At 38.6% G+C, this 13,408-nt stretch overlaps 1 protein-coding gene across 1 annotated transcript; it reads left to right on the top strand.

Moving 5' to 3' along the window:
• The first annotated feature begins 10,616 nt into the window (after positions 1 to 10,616).
• LOC131975096 (granzyme A-like) lies at positions 10,617 to 13,408 on the top strand. Its single transcript, XM_059337633.1, has 4 exons — positions 10,617 to 10,714; positions 12,231 to 12,369; positions 12,564 to 12,839; positions 12,985 to 13,408. The coding sequence occupies exons 1-4, from the start codon at positions 10,632 to 10,634 to the stop codon at positions 13,141 to 13,143; spliced, it is 657 nt and encodes a 218-aa protein (XP_059193616.1). The 5' UTR covers positions 10,617 to 10,631; the 3' UTR covers positions 13,144 to 13,408.

Below are 13,408 nucleotides of genomic sequence, written 5' to 3'. Positions count from 1 at the left end.
TCAATCTCTGGTGAAATTTACATATTTTAGTGGTCCCGGGAATGGGCGTGGCAAAATGCCTCAACAGCGCCCCCTGGAAAGTCAAGAAAATTCAGCCCCTCGCACAGGAATGTCGTACTGACATGAAATTCGGTACATATGTGTATCATGGGAAGACGCACCAAAAAGTAACAAGAACCCATACCCTAAAACGTACAGGAAGTCGGCTATTTTGAGTCGAACATGGCGTTTCCTGCTGTCTTTGGCCAATTCCAGGTCGCATACTTTAAAGGCATGGCAAAGACATAATGGGTGGGTCATGGGTGTTTGTAATGCCATTATTAACACTTATATAAGCTTATAAACACACAAAAATGTTAATAAGCATCTTGTAAGGACTTACAAGGGCCTCATTACTTGTTAATTAATGGTTATTACAAGGACCTTAATATAAAGCGTTACCAAGGGTACTATTACTTCCTGTTGCTAAACACATGCAGCTTTCAATAAGAGCACAGTGTGTTAAATCCACCACAGAATTTACAAGAAGTGTTGCGGTTCGAGGTTTGCTGGAACCAAAAGGCAGACGAGCAGAAAACAGCAGTTTATTGTAGGGGGGAAAAGGTGAGGTGACGTCTCCAGACGCAGGGGGGAAGTCAGGGCAGGGAGTGCTCAGAGGCAGGGAAGCCGAGGGGGTCAGAGGCGGGGGAAGAGGGAGGTAGGAAGCGTGGTAGGGCTGGGGGCTTGAGCTGGTGGGTGCTGTGACTGGACAGGGTGAGCGTTAGATCCTGGAGGCAGAGCACAGAGAATACAGGTTAGTAATTCAGTCAGAAATCTCAAGTTAAAAGTTCACGCAGTGCGCACAGGGCTATCTACCCTGAAGGATCTGGCAGCGAGGACCCAGGAGGCCTGCCTCTTAAATACAGCTCCAGATGATGATGAGCCACAGGTGTGTGCAGTCCGCTCCTCAGCAACCCAGCAAGCCACGCCCACCTCTGCCAAGAGAAACACAGAAACCAACCCCCAGCCTCCACACACCACAAGAAGACTGTCAAAAATAAGATGCCTTAAATAAAACATACAACAACCTTTATTCCCCTTTACAATATGTCATTCAAATTTGCAATGATTAAGATCAATGTATATGATGGAATAGTGGCATTAGAAAATGTAAGAGGCCACCAAATTTGGGCTTTTATGAAAAAAATATATATCTAGGGAGGCATGCCCCCGGACCACCCTAGCCAGCCATTTTTCAACACTGTCTGGTTACTCCATGTCCTAGTGCAGGGGTGGCCAACCAGTCAGAGACCAAGAGCCACATTTTTTTTACTGTGTTACCGCAAAGAGCCACATCATACACATCCCCCAAAAGAGCCACCACCCCCACACATACCTTTGCTCTGCCAGATTTATTGTAAATGTCACACACCAACATGATAATGACAGAAATTGACTCCTAAAGTACTAAGACCACAGGCCAGTCTTTTCAACAATAAACATTGTGTGCACTGTCTCACACAGACACACTCCCAGTTCAACCAAGTCCACAAACATAAATACAATAATTTACAATAGCGTTTTTCTTTTACTATGCATGTTACTTAGCGTTTGACTAAAATACCTTATTGAACTTGTGCAGTCTTCCCTGCTCTGCCTTGTCCGGGACATCGCCGAATGTTACCGGAAAGACCCGAGTAGTCCCGAGTAAACCCGAATGAACGACGAACAGTTCCGGAGGAAAAGTTACCAGTTAAGTGCGCCGCTGCAGCCGCACATCCTCGTTGGTTACGGCAGAGTCAAACTGAGCCTAATCATAACTGTTATCACTTAGTGGTCGTTGTGTGTGAGTACAAGTTATTTGCATCGGTTGATTATTATTATTTGCTGTATAATGTGCGTTTTTATGGATCCGGACCGGTCGCCATGTTGTGATGCGTGATCCCGCACACATAGTTTTATTTTTGTAAAACCTCACCACAGCAATCCCTGTACCTTGTTCATGTGTGAAGCAATTAAAGAGGATTAAAAAAAAAACTCTCTGGAGTAGCTGCAGTTTTTCTGACAGAAAACTAAGGCCAGACTGTGTACTCCAGCATTCAAAATATAGTTTACAGAACTCAAGCGAAGCGCACACGCACATAAAAAAAACAACACAAACACAAACTTCGATATGAATGTAAGAGCCGCATGAAACTGGGCAAAGAGCCGCATGCGGCTCGGGAGCCGCGGGTTGGCCAGGTCTGTCCTAGTGGAAAGCCCTGTTGACTCTGAAAAATGTTATGTGAGGTGTTTGCTCACATTTAGCTCTAAAAGTGGACGATATTGATGCATTTTACCCCCCAGACCCCCTAGATGGTTATTTTTATTATTTGCTAATACCACATTTTTACATTTAGTCATTTAGCAGACGCTTTACACATGCAGCTTTCAATAATACTGAAGAGTCAAGAGTAAATTATTTGCATTTGGCAACTGTTGAGATTTATTTTGTTGTACGTTTTTTATTTATTAATACAGATCATTAAAAAAATCATATTTAGGGCCACGGGGCAATCGCACTGAGCACTGATAGGTATTATGGTTTTGTCAAAAACGGTTTCTGTTAGAGGCCAGAAATTCCAGTCTAGCAGGATAAACACAAACTTTCTTATCCTTTTTTTCCTCTTCTTTATAAACATGTCGTGCATTCACAGAGGCTGTGGATTGTTGTAGTTACAAATTATTAGATTCAAGTCCAAAAGTTTCAACAGCAGAACTATCATTGTTCCTAAAATAGACTTGAGGGAGGAGCTATTTTTAGTACCTCCTATATAAGCACAAAGCCTTTTTCCTGGTGTTCAGTTTCACTGCTCTTCGGTCGTACACTTCGCTTTGCGAAGCACAATCAGGAGTTTCATGTTTACACTATAATCAGGAAATAAAGAAGACTTTTGGGCTTTTTGAAAGTGGTGAAAAGGTTTAGTGAACACAAGCAGGTTTAATGTTCATTTAATTTATATCGCACTTTAAAGGCAAACAGGTTTGTGCACCAACTACAGACAGACATGTAAGTATACACATACAAGCATAAAGATATACAGTGTATTTCCACAGATGTTGCCGAAACAAGACAGAAAAAAAACATATAAAAAGAAAGGTTTAAACAAGGGATTAGAGTAAAAAGTCTGGTTGAACAATGAAAAAGCCAGTGTATAAAAGTTGATACACACTGTGTTGTGTTGTAAAGATGCATCTTAAAAGCATCAACAGACTTCATATTGCATATGTGTGTCTAGAAAGTTCTGCACTGACATCATCATTGTACGCTGGCACATTCTTTATACAATGTCTAAAACAAACTAGGCAAACCTCCTGGAACAGGTGAGCATAGCCACTCCCATCACCTGCAGCTCTTGCATCACCCCACAGTGTGAGCCAGTCAAATAAAGCTCCAACTGGAGGGAGTGTTAAGCAGACGAGGAGAGAAAGACGATGTGTTACGATCTGCAAAACATAAACCTTTTAGAGAATTACAAGGATTCAACTGTATGTTTGCCTATGAGACGCAGATTCTGCAGCGACTGGCTGTTCTGGGTAAGTGTTGCCAAGAACTCTTTATCCAAGATCAAGCTTTGATATTGCATTTTATAAGATTAAATTAGATTAGATTAGATTACTGCTACTGTTATTACATTGTACAGGATTTGATTAAATATAATGACAGTTATAGTGTTACAGTCTGCAGCTGATGTGATTAACTTATGTAAAGATATAGCTATATTGCAATTGTTTGCATCTTATTTTGCTTTTTGTGTCTCTTTGTAGTTGTTTTATGTCTCTTGTGGTTGCTTTTTATCTCTTAGTGGCTGTTTTTTGTAGTTGTTTTTCGCCTCTTTGTAATTGTTTTTCGTCTCTTTGTAGTTGTTTGGCATCTTTTTGTGGTTGTAACCCTAACTTTACTGTAATTTTATTGTGTATTATTGTAGCCTCAGTATGATGTGTAGCTGTAATTTGAAGGAAAAAAAATCAACAAAAACAAATATACATTTGGATTTTGTTGTCAGATATTCAATGTTAAGGGGTTGATCAGAATCATAGGCCCATTCAGCTCTCCATGAATGGGTGCACAACCAGGGAAAATAAGGCCATAAATGCAGCCAGGTTACAATGTAGCTGTTAATAAGTCAACAATTTCCTCTCTGTTAATATCCCCTGACACAGTGGTGTGCCATGACTTAGCCGTGGGTCAGATCACCTCACACTACTCCCTGGTCCAAAGAAGGATGTCCTGGTTTGAAGCCCGGGACTTCTGTCAGAGGCACTATGTGGACCTTGCTGTCCTGAGTACAGAGGAGCAATACTTCACTCTACTCAATGCCACCGCTGCAAGCAAAGACAGCTTCTGGCTTGGCCTGCAGCGTCAGAGCATCTCTAGTAGCTGGAAGTGGGTGGATGGAGAGGAGCTGAGCTACGAACACTGGTACAGGAGAAACTATGGAAGCCGCTGTGCAACTTTGGAGGCAATGCTGAAGAAAGACAAGAAGCTGCTGGCTCGCTACTGTGAGGAGCTGCATATGTTTGTCTGTCAGGGTGAGTCATGCTTCTTGGCTGTACAGTTCAGAAACTGGTAAATATGGTGACTTCTATATGACATTAATATAATAGAAAGATAGTCTCTATTGTCCCAGGGGCACAGCCTGTACATGTTCATGTCTCACTTGCACAACATACAGATACCTTCATTCCCAAACATACTGTATATCTCCACATGTACTTACACACGCATCAATACTCTCAAACAATTCAATGCCAAACCATATGATTTCCTTATAATTAGCAAAATAAAAGAGACAAGTTGTTATTTTTTCATTGGCCAATACACATTTTACTCAATGCCAGTGTTTCCTTTTCTTGGTCCAAGTTATATTTTCAATGCCAGGATCTAAAGTCACTGTCCTGGCTCCATAGGGTTAGGGCTGAGGTTTAGTAGGGGAAATACAAATTGACAGGAAAACATATTTCAACACAGCATCGGACCAAAGAAAAAATAATTATGCAATAACATTTTAAGGAGCAGGGAACAAGTTCTGGTCCATTTGGTGTTCATATCAACCTGCATGGGCAAAAAGTGGTGTTAAAAAGTGTGTCATATTCATTTTTTATTGGAAAGTCGAGGCCTGTGTTTCATGTGTCAGAGGAAGCTTTCAGTCACAATGCATACATGAAGTGTTTCAGTGCCAGGGTTTCCTTTTATTCAATTCAGGTTTTGTTTTCAATGCCCAAATCTAAAGTTGCTGTCCTGGCTCTATAAAATCATTTATTTCCTGCGATACTAAATCTTAATTAACAGCCTGACTCAACAACAACCACCTAACCGCAACAACTTAAACTTTTCTCTGACTTGTTCTCTCTTGTTCACAGGTCCAGAGTCTCCGCAGCCAGTGACGGTGGATTCAGTGGGCTCCGATCTCGTCACTCTCTCCTGGAACGTCTCATCACTTATGCAGATGACACCACACCATTACAACGTGACAACGTGCACAGACACTTGTGATACGCTGCTCTTCCCTTACACTGGCGGCTCGGCCTTCATGAACATCATCATCTCCAACTTAACGACAGCCACACAGTACTTCATCGAGATCTCTGCTGTTGTTGTCCGGCCTGACTGTGTTAGTGGTGAAAACGTTACCCTTCAGAGTTACACAACAGCTTTGCAAGTCACAACAGGTACCAATGACTTGAATGTAATTGATGTGCTTTTAATCTGGGGTTGCTTCAGGTTTCCTGCATTAAGATACTAACACTAGCAACAAGTTATTTAGCCATTCATTGTTTTTAGTCATTTCAATGCCAAGATCTTTTTATCTGAGATATTATTAAAAAATGAATCCTTTGAGGTTTTCAACTTATAAAGAGACTTTGCAATGGGCATTCTGTCCTTATTTTCCTGGCATTGTACTGAACAAAGCATTCTGTTAATTAGAAAAAATAATCAGTAGATGAATTGATAAAGACAATAACCACTAGAAGCAGCTCTAACAAAATGACCTTCAGTTGGAAGTTATCTAGGCACTAATGACTCAAACTAAAAAACAGTTTGGTCAACTGATGGTCTTGAAACTGATGCACGTGTATGTGATGCATATTTGTCTTTTTTCTTGTCTAGTGGATTCTTTTAAGCTGCACAAAGTCATCATTGTGGTTTTGAAGTTGATCAAGCTCGTGTCTCTGGCTCCTCCACTGTGGGTTCTTTGTCGTATCCTGATAAAATGTAAGTCTCCTTTCTTGTGTAATTATATTAGTACACTAATATAATCATCATAATATCAAAGCATAAAATGTATACTACTTTATTCTTTTCCAGATTTCGAGGATTCACATCATGACGTTTCACCAGAGGAGCTCTCAACTGAGGACACAATTGTTGATCTGATCCCTGAGAAAAACTGAAGAGTCAGTTAGATCTTGATGTTGGGATCTATAGATGACAGGAAAACACTATTTAATTCTTTAGTAACTTTCTTATCAATGGTATGAGTTCTTTACAAATTTACGTTTTAAGTTATATACAGATTAACAAATATATAACAAATGGAAACAAGTGGTCAGTTTAATGAAAACATGTGTTTGAGAAACAGACCAGAAGACCATCAACATAAAAATGATCCATGTGACCTTGTAGATCATTTGTTTCACAGCTCCGTTCTCCTAATTTTGCAGAAACCATCACAGTGTTTCAACTGGCATGGAACAATATGTCTCCTTAGCTGACCCATTTAGTTTTACCTTTAATGTCCCAGTTCCTGTATTCATGTAAAAGGTTGGAGCCGTGTTTAAATATCTGCTTTGGTATGCCAATGCAAATATAACACTTTCTGCAGCTGCTTCAAAGTAAAAGCTTTTCAGTGGCGCCTCTGAGGGCTGTTGCTCAGAAATTCAGTTCAGAAAAAACATGGGTATATGGGTTTATATTAAGGTCCTTGTAATAACCATTAATTAACAAGTAATAAGGCCCTTGTAAGTCCTTACAAGATGCTTATTAACATTATTGTGTGTTTATAAGCTTATGTAAGTGTTAATAATGGCATTACAAACACCCATGACCCACCCATTATGTCTTTGCCATGCCTTTATTAATCTTATTTTGTTTGCTTATTGATATTAAAATATACTTTATTGCTCATCTATTATAAGTTCACTATAAGTTAACTATGCTTTTTGCAACTACCGGATCTAAAGCGAGAACAATGCCTTATTACTTGTTAATTAATGGTTATTAAGGACCTTATTATAAAGTGTCAGTAAGCACTAATTTCCCATGAAATGGCTGTAAATGTGGGTCATCCACAATATCCTAAGTAACAAAACTGAAGCTTTTATTGTGAGGACTTCAGCCGTACACAACCTGTGACAGATCATTGTGTTCATAACACACATTTTTTGTGTCATAATTATTGTCGCCTATCCGTTTTGTTTTGTTTTCACAAAAACTGGCAGACTACTTGATTCATTTTCTTATTTTCTTATTTTTTTTAGAAAACGTTAGTGTCATACCATGACTTGTTAAAATCTGAGCTAATTCATTGCCGTGGAGCTGGGGAGCAAATGATCTTCAGAGGACAAATTAATAATTTTGTCAATGTCGAAGGTTTCCTTCAAGCTGGGAAACAGTGTGTGATGTTTAGTTTGAGGCTCTCAAACTATGATACATCATAACTGTAGGTTCAAAAAGGGAAACACATGCTGTCTTAATGTAACCTCATTGTTGTAAAACTGTAGGTGGCAGCTTTTGCATTAAGTTTTTTGCAACTTCATATGACTTTAGCTGAGAAAAAAAGTGTCTGAATCAGTGGCAAGAAGAAATTGCTACATTTTTTTACACTTAATAAGACAAGTGATATTGGTTAGTTAGTTTCAAAGTTAGAGTTAGAGTAAGTTTAGAGTTAGCTAGGAGACTAGAAATATAATTTCAATATTCACTTACTTTAAACTTAAAGTGAATTGTGTTACTGTGAATATGGCAGCAAATTTTGATAGTATTCTTCTTATCATAGCAGGATTTCTGCATTATTTTTATTTTGCACTTTTATGTTGTTTTTATCCATGTTTGTTTATTTTCAGTATTTTATTTGCTGCAATACTTGGTGCAATTTTTAAAAAGGCCTTTGCCGGTATTACACTCATTTGGATGTTTTGGACCCAAAGCAAAAAAAAAAAATCACATTTCAAAACAAGAAAATAACACTTGCAGTATTCTGACATAAAATTGAATATTTCTAAGTTTTGAAAAGTAAGCTAAGTCTAAAACACACAAACAAACGATTAAGGCAATCACATTTTTTTACATTAAAAAAATATTTCTCACCACAAATCTTGCTGTTCTCCTGTGCCCCCGGCCTTTAGGTTGAATTCTTTGAGATCTGTGGTGCAGTCAGGGTTTTATATATATATATATATATATATTAAATATATTGTATTCTACAATAGAAATGTACTATAAGCAAGTTGCTGCTTCCTTTGGTTGCTGGAATAAAAAAATAAAATGATTAATATGATTACTTACTTACTTACTTCCTTTTTTTCCAGTCATTTGGGGAAAATGAAAGCAAAAATAATATGCTTCTTGTCTTTCTGGTATAGTTATTTGAGAAGACCTTTACCACTTTGATGTCTGATAAATATGAAGCTACAGCTAGCAATGCTCAATTAGTCAATTTACAGGCGTAATGTGCCAGACTATTACTTGGTTCTGAGTTGTGCCAGGCAACTAGCTAAGACTCTCGAAAGTTACTCTGCTTAGTCAGAAATAGTCTGTAACGATTGGAAAATAGTCAGTTTTACTCTTCAGGGTTTGTGCAGATTAAAAAAACAAGATACAAATAGTGAGCGACAAGGTATTTTTGAATGATATCTTATGAAAACTGACCCTTCTATTTAACTTGTGAAACAGCTGCTGTTTTAAAACTGAACTGAACTACTGAAACTGAACTACTTGGTTAGGTTTAGGTACCAAAACTACTTCCTTAAGTTTAGGAAAAAAATTTGTTTGAGATTTAAAAAAAAAAATAGTAGCTCCTAGTTAGGTAAATAACCTAAAAAAAACATGGACACCAGGCTCAAGGTTAAAAGTCCTGTGCCTTTTGACCCATGCAGCATCTACTCAGACCACTCTCCTAGTGGACATTGTTGTGGGCAAACATCATAGTTTCACTTCCTCCCTATTTGCTCCTGTCATAAATATTACGTAACAAGTCTTCCAAACCATATCCCATAGGTGATTTTCTTCCTATTCTCCGAATCCATAAGTGTTTCCTAAACTAGCACCCTTGCTGGTAGCAGGAGATCAACACATCCATGTTTTAAACATTTGCTTTATGTTGACAAACGGTTGCAGTTAGGTTAGGTTTAGGCAACAAAACCTAACTAAATGGGAATTTTTTTGGAAAACTTGATCAGGCTTAGGAAAGATAGTTTGACGTAAAATGACTACTGCTGGAAGTGGAATGTGACGTAGCTACGCATGGATGCTAAATACATATGACGATGACTTTTGGTTTCACAGGGGACACAAAGGTCAAAGTCCTGCGTTTGTTTGAGCCATCCATCCAGCACTCTTAAGACTTGTCAGTCTTTATAGTCTTTGGCCTCTCTTATAATTACTATGACCATCGGAGTTCCCTGCATACCAACAAACATCAAAATGGGATTTAATAAACGTAATGTAACTTCCATCCATCCATTATCTTTAACCGCATATCCACTCGGGTCGCAGGAGGCCTGAGCCGGTGCCAGGGCACACCCTGGACAGGTCACCAGATTATCACAGAGCTGACAAATATAGACAGACAACCATTCATGCAAACTGCGCCTACTGGATCACAATTAAGATATGAATTATAGTGCATTACTTTTGTAGGTATAGAATCAGTGAGCCTGAACATAAAATGTAGCATTTATTTCTTACAGCAGTGAACTCTTCCTCTGAGTTGTTATCAGTGACCTCCACCAGCCTGGTGTCACACCATCAATATGTTCCACTTTCTCATGAGTTCCTCTGAATCATTACATGGTGTTATTAACACACATTCATAAGTGGAGCCAGTGTGAAAGGCTTGACAACAGCCCTTCACACTAGGCCCACCCATAGTCAAGTGTCTGCAACCTGATGATGTGAACAAAAAAACCACCAGCCTTTCAATAAACGGTAAAGACGACTGGGAAATGACAAAAAAAACTGTTACCACAGGCTTCTTAATGAAGACGCAGATTCTCATGTCATGCTCGCATCTATTCTGCTGACGCATGCATTTCCATGGTCAAACCACATCCTCTGAGACTTTAAAAGGAGTGTGTGCATCGAGGTGGGCTTCACAGCATTCACCATCACATCAAAGAGACAGGTCGAAGACATGTTCTGCCTGAGGGATTTCACTGTTTTTATCTCCTGTATTGTCCTCCTCATTGTCCACTCAAGTGAGTAACATGTTATTTGTATCATTGACTCTGTGACATGAATGCGGAAAATGTTACTTTCAATATTACAGTGCAGCTGGTGTTATTGAATAATGTATGTACTCCTTAAATGAATGAACTGAGTGTGCTCTGTTTCAGGTCATGGTTCTGAGATAATTAATGGAAAGGCGGTGAAGCCCCATTCGTTGCCTTTCATGGCTCTGTTGGAGGGTAAGTTCGTTTGTGGCGGGACACTGATCCATCCATCATGGGTCCTGACTGCTGCCCACTGTGGAACGTAAGAGCAAGATTCATGCATTCCAGAAATTCAGAATATGTACTGACGCTTATCTTTGTTTTCTACTGATGAAAGATATTATCTACAGGCTATTTACAATCTTACAATGGCTTTAGTTTTCATTAAAAAAAATCTCTTGTTTTATGTTGACTTGCAGTTGTGGAATAAGTATTCAGACCCCTTACTTAGGTAACAGTACTAATACCACACTGCGAAATTACTCCACTACAAGTATCAAAAGTAAAAATACTCATTATGCAGAATGGCCCCACACAAATTAATATAAACACGGGCGTCCATAAGGTTGGAATTATTTTAATTGTGGTTTCATTTTCATTGTGATGTGTTTAGAAGAGATTAATTAATAAAGTTTTGAGTAGATATACACTCAAGAAAAAAATCACATTGTCAAAATTATTTCATGGAAAGAGGTAAAAAATATTTTATTCCAACTTTATGGGCAACCGTGTATTTTACTGAGGATAAATATATATAATGTCTAATTACTTACAATTGATCTTGTTTTTGATGTTAAATCTTGACCTGAAGAGCAAGCTGGCAGCTACATGTAGTGAAGTAGAAAATACTTAATTTGCCTCAAAATGTACAAGTAGAAAGTTACATAAATGGAAATACTCAAGTAAAGTACAAGTACCTCAAAATTGTACTTATGCACATTACTTGAGTAAATGTACTTAGTTACATTCCACCATAGTTGACTTGAATATTTGCTCTCTAAAGTATAAAACTCTGAGCTCTCATCGACATAATCAGTAAGCATGCAAGACTAACATTCCTGAGATCGTTTTGCACACTAACATTTAAACTGATTGCTTAGATTCTAGAAAGATTTTCAAGATTCAGTCAGACAAAACAACATGTAAAATTCATGTCCGGTGGCATATGTGTGATAAAGACACAAAAACAGATGGTTGAGCAAAATGTCACATCAAGAAACCACAAGGCAAAAGGCCTAGAGACAGGAAATGCTCATGAACATAACTTTTTTTTAAAATCTGCACTTTGGGCAAACTTCAACTCACATTTTTATTTGCACATTTTTATTTGCAGTTCATCATCCAGATAATGTTACAGTGATGTTTAACTTTCACATTTTATCACTGGTTTCCTCAATATTAATAATGGTAATAAAAAAGTTTGAGGGCCACTATATGCAGATCTACGGATGCAAAAGTATGCCTGTGTAAATTTAACTCCAGGAAAGTGAAGATAAACATTACAAGATTTTATCAGTCCACACCCACAAGAGGCAAATTTACACTTTCACCTTCTATCACACAGTCATATCAACCCTGCAAACTCTCTTATCAACTACCCATGGGAGAAATGTGTATGTCTCTCTAAGTCTCAATAAAAAGCCTTATCCTACTGACCTTGTGATATATATTTTAATGTGATAATGTACATAAAATAAGTCAACTGCAATAGTCATAATTCTTATTATTCCCTCATGTTGACTTTGGTTAATAAAATCGTGTGTTTCCTACTCCTGCAGAATCAAGAAGGTGTTGCTGGGGGTCCACTCCATCAAACAAAAGGAAAAAGATTCTCGGCAGGTCCGCAAGGTTAAGCGTTGTGTTCCTCATCCCTGCTATGATAACACAGATAAGGTCAATGACCTCATGCTGCTCAAGGTACGATGACAGTAACAGTAATCAGCTGTGAATTACAACCAAGATCAAGCAAAGATGTAACAATTTGCAAACTCATAGAGTTTTTCAAGGTCATTGGGAAAAGTGGCTTGACTTGAATTAACCTGTCTCTACTATTACTGTCTGTATAACTTTAAGAAAAAACATTTTTAACATGAAATTTTTTCACATTTTAGCTTGACAAATCTGTGAAGGAAACCAAGACGGTGAAATGTCTCCCGCTGGGTAAGACGGTCAAAGAACCAGCAGCTGGCAGTAACTGTCTGGTGGCTGGATGGGGGGCGACAAAGAACCTCGCCCGGGAAGGGTCTGACGTCCTGATGTCTGTCAATGTGACTGTGATCGACAGAATGAAGTGCAACTCTCCTGAATACTACGGCCTAAATCCTGTCATCACCAGGGGCATGATATGTGCTGGTTCAGATGGGAACAATGTAGCTGATACCTGTCAGGTGAGTTTACATTCTGATGTTGTGTGTGTGTGTGTGTGTGTGTGTGTGTGTGTGTGTGTGTGTGTGTGGAATGTAGACATTCTGTCACCACATATGCTACTATGTGCTTTAAAAATGACATGTTGTGCATTTATTCTCTCTGCAGGGTGACTCAGGAGGACCACTGGTGTGCAACGGAGCGCTCGTCGGTGTCACTTCTTTTGGAAAGAAGTGTGGCCTCATTAAAAAGCCTGGAGTTTACTCTTTTCTCTCCGAAAACCAACTCAACTGGATCAAAAAGACAATGAAAACGGCTGAAATATAATATAACCTTCCCTATCAAATATTCTGTCTGTTTGACCAAGTTAACCACTTAAACCATGTCTCTTTGTACTTATTTCTCGCTACATTCACTTTATACCTTTATAGATTATAGCTGCATATTAAGGTATGGATGCTTTACTGAACAGGTAAAGGGGATTTTTGTGTTAAGTTTTAGTTGGTGTTTATGCTGTCCTGCCCTATGTGTATCAATTGGTTTGATCAGCTAGTATATGAGTTTCCCTTATGGCTTATTGTATTACATCTGT

This window comes from Centropristis striata, chromosome 7 (genome assembly GCF_030273125.1).
Source record: "Centropristis striata isolate RG_2023a ecotype Rhode Island chromosome 7, C.striata_1.0, whole genome shotgun sequence".
In the NCBI taxonomy this organism is placed as follows: Eukaryota; Metazoa; Chordata; class Actinopteri; order Perciformes; family Serranidae; genus Centropristis; species Centropristis striata.
Note: the sequence above shows the minus strand (reverse complement) of the source record. Positions and strands in the feature narration are given on the sequence as shown.

Excerpts from the sequence above, each read along its gene's own strand:
- LOC131975096 (XM_059337633.1), top strand. The coding sequence starts at position 10,632 with ATGGCTCTGTTGGAGGGTAAGTTCGTTTGTGGCGGGACACTGATCCAT. Across the intron at positions 10,715-12,230 it reads ACTGCTGCCCACTGTGGAAC|AATCAAGAAGGTGTTGCTGG; the intron begins GTAAGAGCAAGA and ends CTACTCCTGCAG. Across the intron at positions 12,840-12,984 it reads ATGTAGCTGATACCTGTCAG|GGTGACTCAGGAGGACCACT; the intron begins GTGAGTTTACAT and ends TTCTCTCTGCAG.